General features: G+C 39.0%; 1 protein-coding gene across 8 annotated transcripts in view; it reads left to right on the top strand.

Annotated features, from left to right (window-relative positions):
• The window catches only part of TMTC2 (transmembrane O-mannosyltransferase targeting cadherins 2), an 847,045-nt gene that overhangs the window by 381,876 nt on the left and 440,975 nt on the right, over nucleotides 1-24,194 (top strand). For 2 of the 8 annotated variants that reach the window (XM_032645684.1, XM_032645690.1), the window contains one exon: nucleotides 15,945-18,627. The exons of the other annotated variants lie outside the window; for them this stretch is intronic. In XM_032645684.1, coding sequence (XP_032501575.1) covers nucleotides 15,945-16,124 — 180 coding nt within the window. In that variant the 3' untranslated portion in view covers nucleotides 16,125-18,627. Of the gene's footprint in view, nucleotides 1-15,944; nucleotides 18,628-24,194 lie in introns of those variants that run through there. 8 annotated transcript variants of the gene reach the window in all.

Below are 24,194 nucleotides of genomic sequence, written 5' to 3'. Positions count from 1 at the left end.
ACTATTCAGCTCTTTGCATGCCTTTGCAGCACGGAAGCAGCCATAGACAATACATAGATGATTGAATGTGGCTATGTTCCAGAAACATTTTATTTATGGGCATTGAAATTTGAATTTGATGTAATTTTCATGTATCATAATATATTATTCTTTCTTTTGAGTGTTTTCAGCCATTTAAAACATGTAGGTTTTTAAATGGGCCAGCAGTGGGCTGGAGATAACCCACAGACTGTAGTTCGTTGACCTCTCTCCTTATATACATTCCTTAAACCCTTTATTTGTTATATTTTTATATCATATACTGCAATATAACATGCTATATATTTTACTTATTTTTTTGTGTATGTCTTAGAAGTAGCATTTAAGCTCCTTGAGGCCTGAGATTTTTGAACTGTTTTGTGAACTGCTGAATCCCCAACATAGGTGCTCAATAATTAGATGAATGAATTAGTGAATGAACAAATTTCATTAAAAATGAAAGTAAAGAAATTTGGCTATAATGGATGAGGTCACTGAAGAACTCAAACGTATTTTAGAAATGATAGTCATAGAACTGCAGGAGAGATATTTTAACCATTTGCAGCTTACAAGTCTCCTTTAGTGACTTTTTTCTTGAAATTTTAATTATTTCATTGTTATAGATTTTTTTTTCAACCTCCCTAAACCCCCATTTATTTAGTAAGAGATACTTAATGTAGTGATCTACTTACACTTGGGATGGCCATGCTTCCTGTCCTGCTATGGTTTGTCAACTGAAAAAAATTACACAACCTGAAAGTAGAGAGTTATGTTTTATTCAATGGACGTTCTGAGGACTTCAAGCCTGGGACACAGCATCTCAATGCTGAAAAACCATTCCCAAAGAGGCAAGGGGGGATCCTGGATATATCAATATATGAGATTTTACAACAAAAGATCAGGTAGTCTAAACATTTCTTTTATTAACATTGGTGTTAATAAGAGAAAACCAGATATCTCAAGTTAAAAATTCAGCACTTTTCTATGTATAGGAAGATGCAAGAGTCAGGGCTGACTGAAATCATTCCTTTGATATGCACTTCAGCTATCTGGGTCCAGTATCCTGTGTTTTCTCATCCTGAGTTGCCTCAGGGTACATCGTCAGAGGTGGTTGCAGCAGCTGATTTCTAGATTGCCTTGGCAGTGGGCAGCCCATTTGTCTCCATCCTGAGTTCCCTCAGGGCTCACTCTCCCAGGCAGCTGTAATGTGATGGCTTGATGGCTGCAACATTCTTTATTTACCGATATGGCAGGCAATATTTTAGTTCACGGGTTCTTCAAGTTCTGGCATTAAAAAACCTGTAGATTCACCACACGCCCTCCTGCTTCTCTGCTGGAGGCTGCCCTTTCACGTGGCTGTCCTGTTCACTTAGCATCCAGGACTTAATTTTCTAAGAATATTGCCTTCATAATTACCACTTAATTTCTTCTTCTCTTGGATGAACCAAAGAAGGTCACAAAGTTCTAAAACTTCTGTCTTTGACTGAAGTAAATAAAAGTGTTAAATTATAGGCATTAGAGCATAGCTTAATTTCTATGAGCCATTTCAAAATACTGAAATTGGATTTAGTTATTCTATGTAATGGACATTAAGCATTTATGAGACAAATGGCCTATAATTTAATTAGATACTTAGTGAAGTATTCATAAGATACTTTAAGACGACTAGCTAATACGTAATAGCAGAAAAGGATCTTGCCTCTGATTTCTTACATGAAATAATTGAGATGTGCCTCTCTTATACTTCTAGAGAAGTTTTTTTTTGGTTTCTTGTTCAGGTACAAATCATAGGTAGAGACGAAATGTAGCCAAGTTTTTTCTGTAGTCACATATCAAATCACTATTCACGGTTGTTGCATTGTCAATACAAAATTATGTTTTTTGAGTAGGTGAAAATGTATTTGTGATTTTGTAGACATATTTGACATGTATCACATATTCATTATGGTTCCCTAACTCAGTATTGAAGATGAGTCTAAAAGAAATCAAAGTTGGCATATGAGAATTAATCATTGGAATAATTTATTTTGTTCTACCTTCCTTTTCAAGTATTTTGGTTGTTATTTGTGAGTATGGGTGAATAAGTATTCAATAAATATATCTGAGGTTCTCAGTTGCTTGGACTGTTGGTCTGTGCAGTTGCTTTACTGATTGCTTATTATTTGTTTGCTCGCTCACTTGTTTTATATTAATAGGTTAGACCAAGGAAGGGAGTCAAGAAAATAAGTGTGTAGCATTTTCAAAAATAGAGTTGCTCGGAGAAGAGATAAGATCAGGTCAAGGTGATACCAAATCTGTTTTATTTACAGTTTTGGAAGCTATTATGGAGAAAAGTGTCATCAAGCCAGTCTTTAATGCCTTCCTATAATGTGCTGACTATACAGGCTTTAAGTTAGGAGGTTCAGTCTGAACGTGACAGTTTCAGGTCACGAACGTTTCAGAAATAAAGGCCAAGTGTGCAAGTGAATACAGAGATCTTGAGGGGGAGATGTGAGCTTAGACTACGTGAGTGGCAGAAGTCCTGCCATTCAGCCTCCCTTGATTCGCCATGAGTGTAGATACGCACAAGCCATGTTTATTTTTACATTTTCAGCAGGTGTGACACTTTGGCCAGTATAATGGCTTGGAGTACAGCATGGCTTCACCTTGATTGGTGTGTCCTGATGGAATATTTTCTGAAATGATGTGTGAAGACCTTGCATCATTATTTTTACAAGCATGTATCAACAAAGTCTAGGCCCTAGGAAAGTGCAAATAGAATGCCGTGCAGCAGACAGTGTGTTTACATTTTATTTTTAGTCCCTGGAAAGATTTATAGTTTCTGGAGGGATTGCTTTACTCCTGCTCGTTACGTTTGATCTGGTCATCCTAACTTAGAGCATACACAAAACTTTCCACTTGCCGTGTGCCTGAATTCTCCCAGGGAAATGTGTTTCTTCCTATCCATTCTGTGGATGTACAGTTGCTGCCTTCTGATGTCATGTTGAAATGTGATTGCTCTGAATGACACTGTCAGCCTTGCATTAATCCTGCTTGTTCACACCAGGGTCCCCGTCTGCTTTGTGAAAGGGAAAAAAAATGTGTCATCCATCTTTAGAGAGTGTATACCTAACCTAAATTTCATCTTAATCCACTGTTCTGAGGTCTCTGACATGCTTATTTCCATAACAAAAAAATGAATATTTTCGGTTAGCCCCATTCAGGAACAAATCTGTCATTTCCACAACATGCAAACTACTGTCTCCCAGCTGACCTCCATCAGATCAAAGCTGTGTATTGCAAACATAGAAGTTAATTATGAGAAGTGATGTACCTGGGTTAAAAATAATCTCCTGGATCTGATTGTTGTGGCATCTGTCAAGTCTTTATTCCAGTATAACTTTGATTCTGTCAATGTGGTATGTCCATACCTCTTGTTGTCTTGTATTTTTTTGATCAGATCAATTTACAGAGAAAAAAAAAAAAAAAAAGACGCCAGCCGCCGGCCCCCCCGCCCGGCAACAAAAAAGAATTAGCTCTCTGCTTCCATCTTCCGTGGCAGTTGAGTGCTTAAATGTTATAAGTCTAAATCTCAACTTCCAACATGTCTCTGAAAATACATTTTAATAACAACATGATTATTCCATTGACATGTTTCAACTCCTTGGAATGAGCAGTCATTGTGTTAGATACATTCAAGCTCATGCTTCACACATACACACTTGGATGGCCTTACAGCTGGACATCCTTCTGTGTAATATGACTATGATTGAGAAAGCATGCACGTGTTCCTCCCTCCCCTTCATGCTAAAAAGAAACGCATAAAGTGTAGAGTGAATTATGTCGCTTAAATCATATTTGGACTAGAAACAGGCAAGGACTTTGGTTCAAAGAAAAGGAGAAGATGCTATGGGCTTTTGTAGCAGCTCTCTAGATTAGTAAGAGAAGACAGCTCTTGGTGTTTGAGAGACGTAATGTTTGCCTACCGTGCAGATCTTTTTCTAAACTTCTTTCCTTCATTGTTTTTAACCTTCAATAAATTCTTCTTTCATTTTTCTAATCTTCATGGACTTTAAGTCATTGTATATTTTCTCACATAGGTAGAAATTTATTTAGTCATTTTCCTTCAAATGATGAGCTACGTGCTTGTTGCGAATCAAGATAAAGTGTGCCAATTGCATTTTTAAAATTTATTTATTCATTTATTTAATTTTTGGCTGCATTGGGTCTTCGCTGCTGCATGCGGGCTTTCTCTAGTTGCGGTGAGCGGGGGCTACTCTTTGTTGCGGGGGGCAGGCTTCTCATTGTGGTGGCTTCTCTTGTTGCAGAGCACAGGCTGTAGGCGCACAGGCTTCAGTAGTTGTGGCTCGCGGGCTCTAGAGCGCAGGCTCAGTAGTTGTGGCACATGGGCTTAGTTGCTCCGCGGCATGTGGGATCTTTCCGGACCAGGGCTCGAACCCGTGTACCCTGCATTGGCAGGCGGATTCTTAACCACTGCGCCACCAGGGAAGTCCCCCAGTTGCATTTTTTTTTAAAACATCTTTATTGGGATATAACTGCTTTACAATGGTGTGTTAGTTTCTGCTTTATAACAAAGTGAATCAGTTATACATATACATATGTTCCCATATGTCTTCCCTCTTGCGTCTCCCTCCCTCCCACTCTCCCTATCCCACCCCTCCAGACTGTCACAAAGCACCGAGCTAATATCCCTGTGCCTTGCGGCTGCTTCCCCCTAGCTATCTACCTTACTACGTTTGTTAGTGTGTATATGTCCATGACTCTCTCTCACCCTGTCAAAGCTCACCCTTCCCCCTCCCCATATCCTCAAGTCCGTTCTCCAGTAGGTCTGCGTCTTTATTCCTGTCTTACCCCTAGGTTCTTCATGACATTTTTTTTTTTCCTTAAATTCCATATATATGTGTTAGCATACGGTATTTGTCTTTTTCTTTCTGACTTCACTCTGTATGACAGACTCTAGGTCTATCCATCTCATTACAAATAGCTCAATTTCATTTCTTTTTAAGGCTGAGTAATATTCCATTGTATATATGTGCCACATCTTCTTTATCCATTCATCCGATGGTGGGCGCTTAGGCCCCCAATTGCATTTTATAAAAGCTGTGAGTGAGGGATGGGGGGGAAGAGGGTTATTATGGGACTGTATGAAATCATGTGTGTGTGAGACTTTTGAAAACTGTAAAGCACTATACAATTTAAAGAATTTTTCATTCAATTAAAAAAAGTTAAAAAAAAAAAAAGCTGTGAGTGAAACTTACGTGGCCTGGGATCAAGGTTTTCCATTTGGATCATGTGAGAGACTTCCTGTGAAATTAAGGACATAAGGAAAACCTATCTTTGAAATAGGATCATCCTCAGTGAAGAATAATTTCTGAGGTCATAGCCTTAATTTAGTAGATGTACTTTAAAATCTGTTAGAAATTGCCACCGCCTTTGAAATGACTTTTTACAGTCACTGTTTGCTATCCCCCAAACCACAGCTGTTGGCCTTTTGATTGCTACTGAAGTGAATAGCACTCCCCACTGTGGCAATCACACCCATCATAAAAGTTAAATGAACATTCTTGTAATACCCGCTGGGATGGAACAGAGGTAGGAGATAAGGATTGAGCACACAGGATAAAATATGTCACTGACAAATTGAAATTACTGCCGTAATACAGTGTCGTGTCTTGCTTGTCACCTATATGTTTTGTTTTATTCGAAACTATTTCAAAAACAGAAATACTGTGTTGAAACAGAATCAGAATGAATCATTTCTGTTATCTGTCAGAATTTGCCTTGCCTTTGCTAGACTTCCTGTGTTGTTTTCCCTTGCTGGACGTACAGTTTGATAAACCTTTTTGCAGAGATGCTTTATTCAAAATCTGACTGTAGTCAGCATATGACTACAAAGAACTATCATTTCTGAATTGCGAACATTGTGGGGGTTTTTTGTCATAAAATTTTGTGAAAGACCTTTCATTTGTTGTGTTAATACTTCATTTTTTAATAATTTTTTTTCCATTTTGGTTTGGTCTCAGAAGGGTTAACATCATGGCTGTCACTACTAACATCTGAATCTCCAGACTAATTGAAATGCAGACCCTGCTCTGTGAGGGCTTCTCTCCACTGCTGGCTCTGCTCTCCGCAGTTTGCTTTAAAAAGTAACAAACTGATTTTGATATGACCCATTCATTTCAAAAGTTTCTGTATCATTCTTATTTCAGAAGAATAAAAGATTTGAAGCAGCCTGATCATTTATCTTGTCTAAAAGCTTCACACCCATAAGGAAGGAATCTCCCTTTACCCCTTAGCTCAGTCTTCGTAGGTCCTTTGTAGACATGTCTGATTCTTCTTTGGCGTAGAAGAATTTGTATTCATGCCCTGGACTATAAACTTCTTGAGGGCGGTGAAGCCTTCTTCTGTACAATGCCCCATAGTTCTTAGAACAGGGCATGGATATCAGTTTTGCCGACCTCACAAATTTCAGGAGCATAAATGATACATAATAGAATGTACACCTCCTAATAGTTAGTGATAAATGCCACGGGTGCAATTAAAGTTAGCTCAAGACACATACAGAGCAAAAAAAATATATTGTTCTTTTTCACCACTTAATATAGCATATCTGGCAGCAACCTTGACATACAGTACGTGCTTAATAAATGTTTGTTAAATTACGCTAAGATTGGACTAGAATTCACCTCTCCTAGCTCACCTTTTTTTGCTAAACCATACAAAGTTTCCTCCTTTCAGAAAGCATTCACTGAGAGTTTCTTTCACATGCCAGAGCCTGGCACTAGCACTATGAAAACAAAGTAAATTCACTATCTTACCTTCCAGCTTAGAAGACAGACACAACAAGTAGATATAATTCATTGTGGTAAGTGTTGCAATTAATGTATGTAGACAGTACTATGGCAACATAGAAAGTAAGCTATGAATAAGAGATTGTTCAGTTCGGGTTTTTTTGTTTGTTTGTTTGTTTTGCGTTACGCGGGCCTCTCACTGTTGTGGCCTCTCCCATTGCGGAGCACAGGCTCCAGACGTGCGGGCTCAGCGGCCATGGCTCACGGGCCCAGCCGCTCCACGGCATGTGGGATCTTCCCGGACCGGGGCGCGAACCCGTGTCCCCTGCATTGGCAGGCGAACTCTCAACCACTGCGCCACCAGGGAAGCCCTGTTCAGTTCGCTTTTGAAATGAACAGAAGTTTGTAAAAAAGAGTGGAAGAAGAGCTTTGTCAGAAGAGTAGTTTGATAAGAAATGGACGCTCAAAATAGCACACGGCAGAAAGAGAAGTTTCACGTGGCTCATGAAGGATGTATATGGAGGGCTTACTTGGGGTGCCAAGTTGTAAAGGGTTTCCTAGTACTGGGATGAAAGTGGATTCTTTTCTGTCGGCACAGGTTGACCCTCTAAAACCCCACTGTGCTTAAGAAAGACAGATGGTCAGGTTGAAGGTATTGGATTAAGGAAGAAATTGAAAGTGGGGAGAATAGGAGGCTGATAGCATTTAGGAATGGGATGAGATGCTAACCCAGGCAGTGCCAGTAGAAATGGAGGGCAGTAAAGAGAGGAAGAATATGAAACATATTGTTCACCTTAAATTTGCTTGTTGCCCCTGGGAAAAGGAACTAAGAAGCCAGAAAGCAAGGCAGCTGAATAGAGACAGAGAAACAGGCCATAAAGAAAAGTCTGTTCTGCATGCTAGAGCACCAGCAAAACGCCATCCTTCTCCCACATACAGTGGTCCAGGCCCCATAATCACTGTGACACATTTTGGTGGCTCCTGCTGTCCCTCTCGCTGCCCAGATTTCTGTTATCCTCCTCTCACCGCATTGAAAGTGCATCTGTATCAAGGGTTTTCCATTTCATGTATAACAGATTTTTTTTTTTTTTTTTTTTTTTTTTTGGGGTACGCGGGCCTCTCACTGTTGTGGCCTCTTTGCGGAGCACAGGCTCCGGAGGCACAGGCCCAGCAGCCACGGCTCACGGGCCCAGCCACTCCACGGCATGTGGGATCTTCCCGGACTGGGGCACGAACCTGTGTCCCCTGCATCGGCAGGCAGACTCCCAACCACTGAGCCACTAGGGAAGCCCCTACGTATAACAGATTTTTCACCTTAGAAACAGTGGTTATCTAGTCGTTAGCCTTGAGAAAGTGACTCTGACCAGGAAAACACCAGGCCAGACAGTCTTATTTACCAGCTGTTCTGAGGTGATGGGAGCCCTGAGTAATTACCTTTCAAATATCACCATGTAGTTGACAATCCTTACAGAACGTATTCTGTCCAAATGTTAAAGAACAGGTGGATCGGGCTTCCCTGGTGGCACAGTGATTAAAAATCCGCCTGCCAGTGCAGGGGATACGGGTTCGAGCCCTGGTCCGGGAAGATCCCACATGCCGCGGAGCAACTGAGCACGTGCACCACCACTACTGAGCCTGTGCTCTAGAGCCTGCGAGACACAGCTACTGAGCCCGCAAGCCACAACTACTGAAGCCTGCACGCCTAGAGCCTGTGCTCCACAACAACAGAAGCCACCGCAGCGAGAAGCCAGCACGCCGCAATGAAGAGTAGCCCCCGCTCGTCGCAACTAGAGAAAGCCCACGTGCAGCAACGAAGACCCAACACAGCCAAAAATAAATAAATTAAAAAAAAAAACAAAAAACAGGTGGATCACTGAAGAGGAAATGTAAAAAGCTAGTAAGCTTCTGAAAATATTATTAACCTCTCTAGTAATCAGGAAAAAAATCTTAAGCACAGAATAAGATACTGTTTTCCAACTCTCAATTTGAAAAACTTAAAAAGCCAAACAATACTAAGTGGTATTAAGGATAGGAAACAGAGAAACCCCTGTTACATGTTGATGCTAATGCATTTTGCTACAACCACACAGAAGAGCAATTTGGTGATATCTGGCAAAGTTGAAGATCCCCCATGTCTAGCAACTCCAGTCTTAGAAACTCTCCCATAAGTACATGTGGAGATATTCACAAGAATATTGATGGCAGCCTCCTTTTTTTTAAGATGAGAGTTTTTTTTAATTGAAGTGTAGTTGATTTACAATGTTGTATTAATTTCTGCTATACAGCAAAGTGATTCAGTTATACATATATATATATATATATATATACACACACACACACACACACACACACACATTCTTTTTTATATTCTTTTTCCTTTATGGTTTATCACAGGATATTGAATATAGTTACCTGTGCTGGACGGTAGGACCTTGTTGCTTATCCATTCTATATCTAATAGTTTGCATCTGCTAACCCCAACCTCCCAATTCATTCCTCCCCCACCCTCCTTCCCCTTAGCAACCACAAGTCTGTTCTTTATGTCTGTGAGTTTGCTTCTGTTTTGTAGGTAAGTTCATCTGTGTCATATTTTAGACTCCACATATAAGTGATATCATATGGTATTTGTCTTTCTCTTTCTGGCTTACTTCACCTAGTATAATAATCTCTAGTTGCATCCATGTTGCTGCAAATGGCATTATTTCATTCTTTTTTATGGCTGAGTAGCATTCCATTGTTTATACATTCCACATCTTTTTTATCCATTCATCTGTCAATGGACATTTAGGTTGTTTCCATGTCTTGGCTATTATGAATAGTGCTGTTATGAACATAGGAGGGCGTGTAGCTTTTTGAATTATAGTGGCAGCCTCTTTTAAATAGTCTGTAAGCCGATCCTTCAGAAAATGGGTAGTCATTCAGCAGAATTTATGTGAAACAACAAAACCTTACATATATCAACAAGGATAAATCTGAAAAACAAAAAGATGAGCAGAAGTTTCAAGTTCCAAGTGAGTGCTTGTCAGGATGGCATCCCATGATGGATAATGACATATGTATAAAATTAAAACTTATAAATGTATAAGATCATACATTTGCTATGGGTACACAAAAAATAAAAGTGTGAAACATACATGGGGATGATAAATACCAACTTCAGGTTAGTGGCTTTCTTGGAAGGAAGGGGGGTTATTTCACCAGAAGATATTTGGGGGGCTTCAATTGTCTTTATAAAGTTTTATTTGTTAGGCAGGTACACAGTTTTTATTGTATTCTCTGAAATTCTTGTATGACTAAAATACTTACAATAAAGGAAAAACCCTGCATATGGCTTTACTTGTGTGTTCATTCATTTAACCTGTCACCCATCAGTCTTTTCAGCTACCCATTCATTTATTATTCTTTTCTGTCAAAATAATTTTATTTAAACAATCTCAGAAGTTGATCACGGCTTAAACCAAGTTGGGAGAAAGGAGTATAATTATAATTGAAGGACAGATTTAAGGGAGATTTGAGGGTGAAGTTGCCAAGACTAAACAACTGGATGAATGTATATGTGTGCGTGTGGGGGAATGTATTCATTCCCCAGGAATCAAGGGTAACGTACTGAGGTTTCTAGGTTGGTATCAGCCCACCGCGCATGCCAGTGGGACCAAGGAGAAGGAGTGATATTGGAACCGAGGGGAATAGGGTATCTAATTTTGTCTCAATCCATGTCACACTTTTTTCCCATAAACCTGATAGATAATCTTAAAAACTTTAATTCGGTAATTATTTATTAAATATTTGCCATATACAAGGCACAATAAATATAAAGAGATCCCTTAAACGTATGCATAAATACTCTTTTTCATGAATATGTTTCTTTAAAGTTTATACCATTCATTTTTAAGCATCATATACAGTTACTGCTCCGGTAAATTAAATTGGGTAAGCAATTTCAACTGAATCCAGTTGAACGGCAGTAGGCAGCCTTCATTAAGTTATTGGGTAACTATTTGAAAAAGAGGGAGAATCCATTAAAAACTTCAGACTGTGCAAACTCATTTAAGTTTGCAAATTCAGAAGAGAAGTTAAAGGTGGTTATCTTGAAAACATCCCCCAGATGTGTAGTGTATTAACTGAATAACAGCCGGGTAAGGCTAACTTTAGACGTTCTTTCTTAAAAGTTATTTAGTTCTTACAACAGTAAATGCACACTATATGGATAATTTCAGCAACACTTTGAGTGAAAATCGATATATTTATAAAACTAGAACCATTGGTCTGTTATCTCTGTCTTCATCTTTTTCATAGCTTCTCTTGCCTGTTGATTTATTTTCAGAAAAGGGAAGTGGTCTCAGGGACTAATGGGTTACAGAGAGGCCAGTTACTGTGTGGGTTTACAACTCCAGAACATTTCAACCAAGTCCTTCTTTTCCTTTTCCTAGGCCTCACCCATGTCCTCTGTTCAAAGTTCTATATTTTAGTCCTGTTCCCAGTAGAAACATGGATTCCCAATCTTAAATCCCCTTATGGTCTCACTATTCCTCCTCCATAGATATCTTTCCAAGACTATGTAATAGGCAAAGGCTAGGAAGATGATTTTGTGTTCCAGTGCTGTGTGATCAGCTGGGTTTCTTGGGAGCCTCAAGGGCATTAGATTAGAGTAAGACCTTCATAATCTTACCTTTGCTCTACCCCATCCCAATATACATCTACATATATATTCATTTTAATTTTGCTTATTTCCTCCAATGTTAGAGAAGTAAGCCAACGAGCACAGTAAAGTAACAATAAAGGCATAATTCCCTAGAGACTTGGAAAAGCCATCATTCGTTGCCTCATTATGGCTGCTAGTCAGCCCCTTTGATGTAAAGCATCTGCCCTCTTCAAGGAAATGAGAAAGGTCTGGTTTTCCTTTCTAGTCTGTGAGGAGCCACAAGCCCCATGTTACTGGGTTGCAAGCTGCTTGCCTGCCTTTGTTAACATGCTGAAAATTTCATCGGCTGTCTTTAATAAAAGAGGATGTGTGTGAGGGAAGACATCAGCAGATGTGGTTGGGTTTCTGTTCCCCAGTCCATGAGTCATAGCTGGCAGAGAGCAATGACACTACTATGTAATCAGACAGCCGGTCAGTCACCTGGACTTCTTGCATTTCAGTTACATAGTGAGGCAGTCTTTAAATCTGTGTAGAAACCCTTACATGCTCTTCTTTGGTTATGAAAAAGCTTTTCATTCCCTCTCCTTCTGTCTAACAATATTTAGTCATTTATGGCTTCTGTTAATAAAGTTTCATTTGAACATTTATTACCTTAAATAATTACATGGCCAAGAGAAGAATTCTACTTTATGGAAGGATAGACATGTGATCTGATACACTTTTGCTCTATAGGAACTTCATCTTCTTATAGGAAACTTCATCTCAAAAACCCTAAAAGGACGTAATCTAGATCTGGAAATAACCTCTAGAACCATGCTTCTCCAATTTTAATAAGCATACAAAGCATTGGGAGACCTTGTTGAAATTCAGATTCTGAGTCAGTAGGTGGCAACTGAAATTCTGCATTTCTGTCAAGCTGTCAAGGTGATGCCAATGCTACTCCTTGCAATTTTTGTAACAAGGCTAGAAGACCTGAAGGCATTCGGTCCAATGGACATCCACTAAGCTACCCTGGTCATTGCTGTGGAGGAGAGACGTGACAGGCTTCAAAGATAAAGAAGCCCTTGTCTTTGAAGAGAGAAAATAACCCTTTAAGAAGAAAGTCTTTTATATCTAGTTTTATTCATAAATGTTTAACAAACACATGAAATTTTTTATCAAAATAATGGTTGATACTATCAAAGCCGTTACCTAAGGCAGTGATACTCTTATGTCACATTTGAGCACACCAGTATGTAAATTTCATCCGTTTCTATTTATTCAAATAAGAAGCTATAGTGATGCTTTAAGCATTACATAATGTATGTCCATAGGCTTTTAAAATTTTTTAAAAAACCTTTTTTTTTACTCTATTAAAATAGACATATCTAAACCAAAATGTTTCATCTGAATGTAGAAATCTATAGCTGCTTAAAAATATTGAATGATGCTCTTAAATATGCACATTTTTAGTTTATTTGGATTTTGACTCTTTAGGGGCCACAGTTAATGAGTATATGTGAGCTCTCAAGAGATCGGTTATCCCACATTAACTTCATAATGTCAATTTTTTATTATTTTTGTTTAATGAGTAACACTAATGTGGATAATGCAAAATTAGAATCATTCCAAACACCATTATAATTAGCATTCCGAACTCATTTTGATAACAGATATAACTTCCTAATTGTGTTTTCTTCGAATAATATTAACTTTTTTTCATCACTTGATAGCAGAAAGGTGACTTCAAAGTAGTCTAAGGAGAGATGGACCCCAGGCTGCAATTTAGTAGCAATAGTAAAGCCTATTTATGCGGCTTGGTATGTACTTCACCACCTGTTTTCACAGTTATCTTTTCCAGGTTTAACCTAAGAAAGGCTACAAACCTAGTATAGGCAGAGCCAGTTCACACATCCTCAGCATTTGGACTCAGTGGTCATTCAGGCATATTGACAAGAAGATCCTACTTTGTGTGTTTGAGATGATGAGGAGACAGAAAAGGAGAGGGAGAAGACAATAATTTTGTATCCTCGTGTAATCTCAACCCTGTGAAGCAAGTACTGTTCTCATCCCGTTTCCAGAAGAAACTGTGGTCTCAGTGCTTCCTAGGTGCGCATGTCACTGGAGCAGAACTGGCACTGGAACCTGTGATTCTGTAACCTCTTGAGTGTTTTTAATAATCCCCTTGAGTTGCAATTATGGTTAGGTACAGACTCTGATAATAAAGTGGTTCAAGAAATAACCACTACCCCACAGAGCCATCTGGTTTCTCTCAGCCCCATCACTGGGCCTTTTCTATTTCTGGTTAGTAGGGAATGGTCTCCAGCCGTGGTTCTCCCTCCCCATTTCCTCTCTTCCCGCTCAGGATAGCAGGAAGTCTGAACATTTTATCTACTTAGCATCTCCAGTAAGTCAGGCTGTGAACACACTTCGCCTTCAATTTAGTAGCTGTTTATTGACAGTCATGCTAAGCTCTGGGAGTGGACGTAATTCAGAAATGTGTCCCAGCATCGAGAAACTCAGTATAACAATGGGTGGTATGATAACAAAGTTCTTTTAGGAAGACAGAGTAGGTGGTGTTATTTTAAGTTTCCAATGTGGAGGTATTCACTGCTCATGTAATTTAGAGCTATGTTTATTTGGATTGGTGTTTAAAATTAGAAGTTGACCATCTGTATTTTTCTTGATAAGTATGGAGTCATCCTAACCAAAAGGTTTTCGAAGGTCAGGAATAGCTTATATTTGCAACATTGTTCTTGGAAAAGAAAAAAGGATACAGAAGAGTCGGAAAATAATACCCAGCAGTTGAAGACTTAAGACAACTTTGGTATACATCCAAAGAGACATGTTATGCAGCCATTGAAATAAAAATTATAAAGTATGTATAACAACATAAAAATCATAAACATGCATGTGCTAGACCTCAAGCAAAATGAGACAAGAAAAAGTGAACTTGGCATTTGTAGAGTGTTTATTATGTGCATGTATCAATACTGTGCTACATTTATTTTCTCATTTTATCTTTCTAACAACATGCAAAAGAGTTGATGTTTATTCAGTATTTCATAAATGAAAGAATTGGGACACAGATATGTTAGGGGACCTCACCAAGGTCACAGCTGGTGATTGCGCAAGAACTCAAATCCAGGGCTTCCCTGGTGGCGCAGTGGTTTAGAGTCCGCCTGCCGATGCAGGGGACACGGGTTCGTGCCCCGGTCCGGGAGGATCCCACATGCCGCGGAGCGGCTGGGCCCGTGAGCCATGGCCGCTGAGCCTGCGCGTCTGGAGCCTGTGCTCCGCAACGGGAGAGGCCACAACAGTGAGAGGCCCGCATACTGGCAAAAAAAAAAAAAAAAGAACTCAAATCCAGTACTCTTCAAATCCAAATCTGATCATCTTTTCCCAGCTGATTTACTCTGAGCTATTCAACCCTCCCCCCAGCATTGTTTCTGATTCAGAAATGTATTTACAGTAAAGAGTGGAGTCATATGAATTCAGCTGAAAAAAATGCTTGCATTGTGAAAACACTAAACCATAAAAATAATTGTGAATTATTTTAGGCTGTATCATAGTTGCCAAGGCAATTAATAGTTGACACCATCTGTAAAATGAAAATATAATCTTAGCATAAACAATTTTAGTTTTATCTGATGTTTGAAATATGCATTTATGTAACTGTCAAGGTATCAGCTGCCCTTTGTTAGCCAGAAAGTTCCAGGGACAAGGCAAGAACAGAACAGCCCTTATTCGTAGATAACAAGCAAAGTGTTTTTTCCTTTGGGAAGGCCTTGTTGTTGTTAACTAATGTTTGAGAATTTGGGTATGGAAACCCTTGTATTAAACTAGTGCTACATACTATATTGCTATATTGATTGTAAGCATCGACCATTAGAAGTTTAAAAGCTGTTTGGCTTAAAAATTCGAACTTTATCTCGTTAAACTACATGAGTTAAATTTGGAAAGAATTTTAGTGGTTGCATTTGAATTTTTTTCAGGGTTTTCACCCTGAAACCATCAGTAAAATTTTACAGTATATTTTACTTATTTAAATATGTTTGCAGAAATGGCCTAGAATATTGCTAAGGAGAAAAAGCAAAGAATGGGTAGACATAGATTTGTCAACTTTTCCCACTTAATTTTTTATTTCTTGGCATTGAGTTGAAAAAAAGTTCAATTCTTTCCATCTAAAATTGTATCCCGTTCAACTTTTTTCTCAAGAAAGTACAGTGTGACTAGGTTACTAGGTCTCCATAGGTAACCTATACTTTCTCATTAAAGAAAAAGCTATTTCCCTAACTGCCTGCCCTCTTTAAAGCACAAAGTACACAGCAGCTGTTTGAAAACCTTTTTTTCCCTTCCTGTTTTATCTATTTGTATAAATTGCTACATTGCTTCCATAAAATGCCTCCAGACATAAGGGAGTCATTTGCATAAATGGATGAAGATTTTTGTCTTCCATGAAGGAAAGCTTGCCATGGCCTCTTAATCGTTTTCCTTCCTCTCTCTGGTTCCAGTATCCGGCTGCTCTGATGAACTTGGGAGCCATCCTACACCTCAATGGGCGACTCCAGAAGGCCGAGGCCAACTACCTGCGGGCGCTGCGGCTCAAGCCGGACGACATCATCACGCAGTCCAATCTCCGCAAACTCTGGAACATCATGGAAAAGCAAGGCTTGAAGACCTCCAAGACTTGACACAGGAGGGCCGTACCTCATCCTCCTCCATATTTGAAAGCCGGCTTCATGAACGAACTGAATTTCCCAGCAGTGCTATGACAAGAGTTAGTTTGGACTTCAAGACCGGGGCGCAGAGGTCACTGAGGTCACTGCCACTTCTGGGAGTATCCACTTTGCTGTGGGCACAGCCATTAACACCAAAAAGAGGAACATTGGAAACCTCCTGCAGGATATAAATTGTTACCTGTAGAACCGTAAACCAGAGCACTTAAAACAGGATCTTTTGGCATTCTTAGAGGGGGGAGGGGAGTCTACGTTTCAAATTTTGTTCAATTTTGAAAGCTAACTTGGAAATTATACTGTTCCTTAAACACTGTGAGAGGAAGTCAGAATTTCTGTTCAGCCACGGTAAACTATTACGGTCAAGTGTTCACACGCAGTGATTCAAGTGTCGTGTGAATCCAGGTGAGCTGGCCGGTTGTCCTGACGCTGCTGTCTTCCCTCTTTGGGACAGCCTGCATATCAGTGTCTAAAACTTAGAAAACTTTTTTTTTCTTTTTTTTAATACTGTGTCAGGATCTGTCAGAGTCTACATTTGTTTCCTGACTAGTGCACGTAACGTTTTATGATTTAGATGTCACCATCATTTGGGCATCCTTTGCTTTTCATGTTCTGAAAAGGGTATACAGAACAGAGCAAACCATGCTTCTCACGGGTGTTGTAGGAGGGACTGGGGAGGCCTTATGTGTTCCAGGCAGGCATATTTTACTTTGACCTCACTGACGTTTTCCCAAAACCGCCTAGGAGGATTCATTGTATTAATTCTTAGGCTCTTGAAATTGCCTTTTAAAATGGCTATTCCCGGTTAACGCTCATGCTAAGGCAAGTAAATCAAAAGGAAGCTTAACAAATGGTCGAGTTCCAATAACTAACCAGCAGCTATTAGACAAAAGGGAAGATGCTTTGTGCCTACCAGATGTTGCTGGGTTAAAAATCAAGTCTGTGCGAGGGTGTATAATGATGGCTGCCAACGATTTTATATTCTGGAAAGAGTTGGTATGAAATGCTAATCACTTTCTAATAGGTACCTAAACAGCAGTGCTGATAAGTTTTTGAGGAATTATTTTTAATCATACTTTGTTCTTCCCAAAAGACATAAAAAATGACTTATTTTAAGCTGCAGTAGACTATAGCATTAGCCCACGTGTTTCTAGGTCTCCTGCCAAGTGCTTTTCACAGTTGAAAACTATGTTTCACTAGCAAATTTGGCATTTTATTTCATTACCTATTAGTAACCACTTCAGTGATAATTTCACAAGTAAAAGACTATAAGGGAAGTAGAGAGAAACATTTACTGAACATTTTTTTGACTTGGCAGTCAAACTTTGCTACTAAAAATTAACTTTGTAAAAACAACGATCCACTCTCAACTTCTTCCTAGAGAAAGTAGCTATACAATACCCAACATATTTATTTATTTATTATTCTACCATAGCAAAATAACAAAACTTGATTCATTAAACCAGTTCTTTGCAACTTAAAATTAGCTTTTTTTCTTGTCCTTTCACATTTAGTGTATATATGGTCAACGTCCCCATTTAAGGAAAGCTGGACATGCAAATAGATCATATTATGTTTTCTTCATATTTTATATGTTTTGCTGCATATCTGAATAAGGTGGGATAAAGAATTAAAGTAGTGTTCCTATGGCATTAGTGTTTTGGTGAGAAGGGCAACATAGTGAGAGAGATTTGTTGATGGCATTAAAAGAAGGCCCTCCTGATATGTATATTATTTGGTAAACATTTCATTGAAGGGCCAAAAGTTAAATTATAATTAAGTCACTGTGTTTTCAGAATGATATTTAATGTTTAACAACAACAAACATGTGGTCAAACCAAAAGTGTGGGTTGAAGTATATTTTTCATCTTCTAGTGCATTGGCAATTGCAAAAAAAAAATAAAGGCAAAAAGGAATTTAATATAAGGATATAGAGGTGAATTCAGTGTCTAGCATTTTTATTTATTTAAATAGTTATTGACCTATGATGACTTCCTAGTCTTAAATTTTGTGTCTTTTTATTGTTATTGTTCTTCTTTTCACACACTTGGTTCTTGGTAGGTTCGCTGATGGCACAGCAGAGGCACTTCATGTTGACCCAATTCCCAAGTAGCGTTAATAATTGGGCCTGTGTCATAAAATGCATGGATCATTAACAACTAAATGTCCCTGACACCTTTCACTACAGGGCTGGGCTTAGTAACTGACCAACTTGGGGGGAGTGTTGAGGGGGTCTATAGAACATGGTCAAAAAATGTCTCCGCTCAGGGATTTATGGTGGATTATTGCAGACAGTGCTAAAAATATAGAGCACAAGTTTACTAAATTAAATTTTTATTTTTTGAGAAACTGTTGTTTGTATAAATTATCAAGATTTGTAGGCTTTCCTTTTGTAGAAATAATTGTTTTATGTGCCAGAGAATTTCGATTTTGTTTTCAACAATAAAGCATTGATAACAAATACGTTTATAAGCCTTTTTAAAATCGTCTACAGCAACAACACTTATACTGTCTTGGATTTTAACAGACCGATGAGAAAGCTGGAAATCTCCAGAAACTTTTCCCAAACACCATTTTAGATATTAACTTCGTAGATTCCTTTAGGTTTTTTTTAATGACCTCATCAAGTTGTCTCACATATTTGGAACTTTCTCATTTGATCCGCGATTTACTGGCTAAACAAAAGCTCTTCACTCCACTCTTCGGAAGTAGACAATGAACTAACACGATAACATCAGAGAGCAGTTGTAAGAAGTTGGGGGAAATGTTTTGGAAAACTTACGAGGAAAAGCTTCACAGAAATTTCAAGTGAATAAGAAGCTTCAAATTCCAGCAGTACCCCAGGGGGCAAAATACATCTCATATCTCTATGGAATAACAACATCAAGAGGTCAATATGTGGTGAAGTGGCAGAGGGAATGAAAGCCAATTCAAAGTCTCCTCTGATTGCATTCTGCAGGAAGACCACCCAAAATCACACTGGAAGAAGGTCAAAATCCTGGTACGCGCCTTTCTCTACTACAAAACTAAATATAACAGAGTTACCCTGGTTGCATTGCCATTTCAGCTTGTGGCAGTTCCAATGCTTAAGCCAAGTTTTCTCGCAATACCCCTTCATTAAACTGAGTTGAGTGTTAAATAGTAGGAAGCAAATTCTATAGTATTGGAAAGAATATTTAAGTGAAAAATCATATTCCAAAGGTACATAGAAATGAACTGGAATGATTACAATTCTTAAATTATCCACAGAAACCCAGTTTTTCCCTGGTAAGAGAATAACCAAGGCTTAGATGCATTTCCTTTCTTTGTACTGTAAATGTATACTATGTGAAAACTGTCATCACTTTCATTTCTGAAAACATCAAATGAAAAGTCATTGGATCCCCAAATCTCAACTTTTTAGAAAGTGATTTTCAAAAATATCATGTTGATCATGAGCAAATAGTAGAGGTAATTTTCATTTATGGTCTATTTTTTTTTTTTTTCATTTATGGTCTATATTATGTTCTTCTACTCGACAGAGTGCCAGGCTAGAAAAACAATGTGAGAAAAGAAAGACATGGCCCCTGCCTTCACTGGTTTCAGAGCGTAGTGCCTCAATCCAAGTTAAAACTCTACCCTGGTTTTAGAATAGGATCGATTATGCAATTATTTCATATACTAAGATGACTTAATATCTGACATTTCTGTAGCCTGTTGTATAACTGCCACTAAGTAGTTTTGGGAACTTGGTTAAATCACTTACCTTGGGGGCCTTATACTCCTCAGGTGGAAAGTAAATGGCTTTAGTTACATGTTCACTGAAGTCTTGTTTGGCTCTCACAGTCTAAATTGTTCAGATGTTTTTCATGCCTTACGTGTCTTAGTCTGTTTGTTTGGACAGCTATAACAAAACACCACAAGCTGGGTAGTTTATAAATAACAGAAATTTGTTTCTTACAGTTCTGAAGGCTGGAAGTCTAAGATTAGGGTGCCAGCATAGTCGAGTGAGGGCCCCCTTCCGGGTAGCAGACTTCCTGTGCCCCCTCACATGATGGAAAGGGTGAGGAGAGTTCTCTGGAGCCTCTCTTATAAGGGCATTAGTTCCATTCATGAGGGCTCTGCCCTCGTGACCTAATCACCTCCTAATACCATCCCCTATGGGTGTTAGGTATTCAACATATGAGTTTTGGTGCAATGTAAATATCCAGACCATAGCAACCGTCTTTCATCTTCATGATCAATCTGTAGTAAGAGAGGTAGAGAAGGTGATTTGTGGGAGATGGAATAGCTAGAGAAATACCAAAGGGGGCGGAGAAACCACCTCCGGACTCAGGTTCACTGCCTGAGTGCTCTCATGACACAGGACATGTGAGCATAAGGCAGCATGGGGACAGGCTTGCTGCTTGCTAGCTTTGGGACACGGACAGGTTATTTCATACCTCTGAGCCCTGGTTTCCTTATCTGTGGAGCTGGAACATAACCTCACACATCCACAGGGTGTTTGGCATAAAATAAAATCCTTATAGCTAAATTTTATCCTATAATCAAGGAATTAGGCAATATATAATTTTGTTATTATATAAAAATTTTAACAAGATAATCGAATTCTCTGTCAGTTTTTACCTTGTCTACTGTATTTTATGTTCTACTCAACAACAACTTAAGCTTTCCTTATAACTGACTCCTGAATGTGCTGTACCCATGTCTCTCAGCAGAATAGAGTCGTGCTTTCCTCCAGGATCAGAACTAGAGAATCGGGGTCTTCTAAATACGGCCATTTTTACCAGAACAGTGTTTGAAGTAGGGAATTTGGCCCTGCTTGGGATATTAACACTTTTCTATAGCTCACCAATAAAACAAAACTATGTCATCTTTTCTGTACACAGAAAATCTGATGATATCAGCAACCCTTATTATAACTACTACAAATTAATGATTGTTATTAATTATACATTAGCCACAATGTGTCTCTATTTGACCTTCAAGCTCTACATTTTTGAGAAAGCCAAGGTAGAGAGAGAAAGGATGGGCACATGGGAAATGGACAGTTAATTGCCATTAGAAATAATTAAGTTTTTGTTGTAGAAGAGGAGAATTTGATTGGAACAGTTCGAGACTGTGTCCTTTTTGCTTGCTTCATAACCTGCCAAGATTGAGCCACTGTATTATACGGGGGAAAACATTTAACAAAGAAGAGAATGGATAGAACAACCACAGGAGAGGTTGGAAAAATGTTCAACCAATTTGAAGTTTAGACTAGAACTGTCCATCTATTCTGATTTGAAATATATTTAATTTCTCTCCTACCTCCTTTGGATTTAACAGGAATATCCCTCATTCAAGACAAAGCTATCAGCCATTCTCAAGTCAGATGGAGAGAATAGAGTTCTATATTTCAGTAATAGCTCAAGACTCCTAGAAGCACTTTTTCTAATAATTTTCTATCATGTATCTTTCTTTTCCATCCCAGAAGACTCAAAATAACTCCTCTGAGAACTTTCTCTTGGCAACATCATTGAGCAGCTAGAGACTATAATGAAAGTTTAAAAAACATTGAGAGAGAAATCAAGCAAGTAGTTTCTTTCCAAAAATACTAAAAATGTCATAAAAGAATTAAAATGCCTTTTTTTTTTCAGCTGGACACTCCTCTAGTATTGTGTAAAAGATCATTGTTACCAGAGAATCAGAATTGGTGCGGGAGGAGAGGGGTGAGTTTGTGTGTGAGGAATAGAAACAAGTGATTACCTTTGATTTTTTTAAATTAATTTTATTTATTTATTTATTTATTTTTGGCTGCGTTGGGTCCTCGTTGCTGCGCACGGGCTTTCTCTAGTTGCAAAGAGCGGGGGCTGCTCTTCGTTGTGGTGCACGGGCTTCTCATTGCGGTGGATTCTCTTGCTGTGGAGCACGGGCTCTAGGCACACAGGCTTCAGTAGTTGTGGTGCACAGGCTTCAGTAGTTGTGGCTCATGGGCTCTAGAGCGCAGGGTCAGTAGTTGTGGCGCACGGGCTTAGTTGCTCCACGGCATGTGGGATCTTCCCAGACTAGGGATCTATCCCCTGTCCCCTGCATTGGCAGGTGGATTCTTAACCACTGTGCCGCCAGGGAAGTCGCTACCTTTGATTTTAATGTAGGCCCTTTTCTAATCTCATTTAGCAAGTAATGGCCATATTGACTCTGGCAATAATTAGCTTTTTAATTCTGCAGACATCAATTTATTAAATTACATAAAGCCAATTAATAATCTCAATATGTTTTCATTTTTACTTCTTTTTGTGTTATTTTAAAAATGTTGTTATGCTTAATGTCTGGATATTTTATGTTTCCTTTGCAATAGACTATTATTCTGTAAATGTTCCTTTGCCTATACTTTGTGTTGATGGCTATTTGGGAAATTTCACTGGAATTATGATATTTTAAAGTATCTTTTTAGAAATCTGTCCTATACCACCAAGTATTTAGCTGTTACTATGTAGTATTCTATTAAATTTCAATTGAATAGTTTTGCATTAAATGATATAGAAGGGTACATCAATATTAGGTTTTATTATATCCCATTGGGTCTATTCTCCCAATTCCCTACTGATGATATTAATAAAATGTGACTATACTGGCAAAGCATATCTCTCTATATTGTGAGTCAAGGAACTTTATCAGTTAATTTTTTGTCACTTCTGTTTATAGAACTAATTTTTTTTTTTTTTTTTTTTTTTTTTTTTTTTGCGGTACGCGGGCCTCTCACTGTTGTGGCCTCTCCCGTTGCGGAGCAACAGGCTCCGGACGCGCAGGCTCAGCGGCCATGGCTCACGGGCCCAGCCGCTCCGCGGCATGTGGGATCCTCCCACACTGGGGCACGAACCCGTGTCCCCTGCATCGGCAGGCGGACTCTCAACCACTGCGCCACCAGGGAAGCCCTATAGAACTAATTTTTGCTTGGACTTGTATTCATTCCAAAATTTTGCTCTGTGAATGACGCTAAAGATAAGTTAGTCTGCTACTATTTCTCAAGTGGCCACAAAGTGATATTCATGGAAATCATAACAGCAATATGAACCCACATGCCGCAGAGCAACTAAGCCCACATGCCGCAACTACTGAGCCTGTGCTCTACAGCTCGTGAGCCACAACTACTGAGCCCTCATGCCACAACTACTGAAGCCCGCACACCTAGAGCCCATGCTCCGCAACAAGAGAAGCCACCGCAATGAGAAGCCCACCCACTGCAATGAAGAGTAGCCCCCGCTTGCCGCAACTAGAGAAAGCCCGCACGCAGCAACAAAGACCCAATGCAGCCAAAAATAAATAAACAAATAAAACAAAATTTTTTAAAAATTCTAATATTCTCTCCTGCCCACTAGCAGGAGAGAATATTAGGTTTGACCTCTGCACTTTGAAATGAAGAAGCTGTAGTTTATAGCAGTCAAATGACATAGCTTAGCTTACACATTCACTGGGATCAAACGTAGCAGGTAAAGTGTCGAGTCCTAGCTATAGGTTACATCCTACATGGCTCAATGCCAACCATCTGGAGTTTGTGAAACATCTCTTCTTTGGAGGAGAGGGTAGACACAAAGCTCAGCAGCAAAGGTTTGCTCGTGGATTATTTATGGATTGCATACGTGGAAGACATTACTACCTGAAACTCCTAATCACTAAACTCAGTGTGGGTCCCTGATTTAAGACATGAACTCTTCATTTTAAGATAAATTTATGAACCGTGCCTAACAAAACACAGCTGGTCTAAGTAAACGTGGTACAGAGAAGCATTAGGGTCGATTAAACCATTTCCAGAGATCCATTCCTGTCATCTGATGGCACTGCTTGGTTATTTCTTCTGACCTGGCCATGACGGATCAGTGATCCAAAGTTCATTAGCGATTTCAACAGGCACGATGTGCAAGATTTCAGTAGACATAACCAAATTGGATGTGATCCTTCATGATGAAATTGGTTAGCATTTTTTTTAAATTTATTTATTTAATTTATTTTTATTTTTGGCTGCATTGGGTCTTTCTTGCTGCCTGCGGGCTTTTCTCTAGTTGTGGC

The sequence above is a fragment of the Phocoena sinus genome, chromosome 10, assembly GCF_008692025.1.
Source record: "Phocoena sinus isolate mPhoSin1 chromosome 10, mPhoSin1.pri, whole genome shotgun sequence".
In the NCBI taxonomy this organism is placed as follows: domain Eukaryota; kingdom Metazoa; phylum Chordata; class Mammalia; order Artiodactyla; family Phocoenidae; genus Phocoena; species Phocoena sinus.
This window is presented reverse-complemented; position numbering and strand designations above follow the sequence as displayed.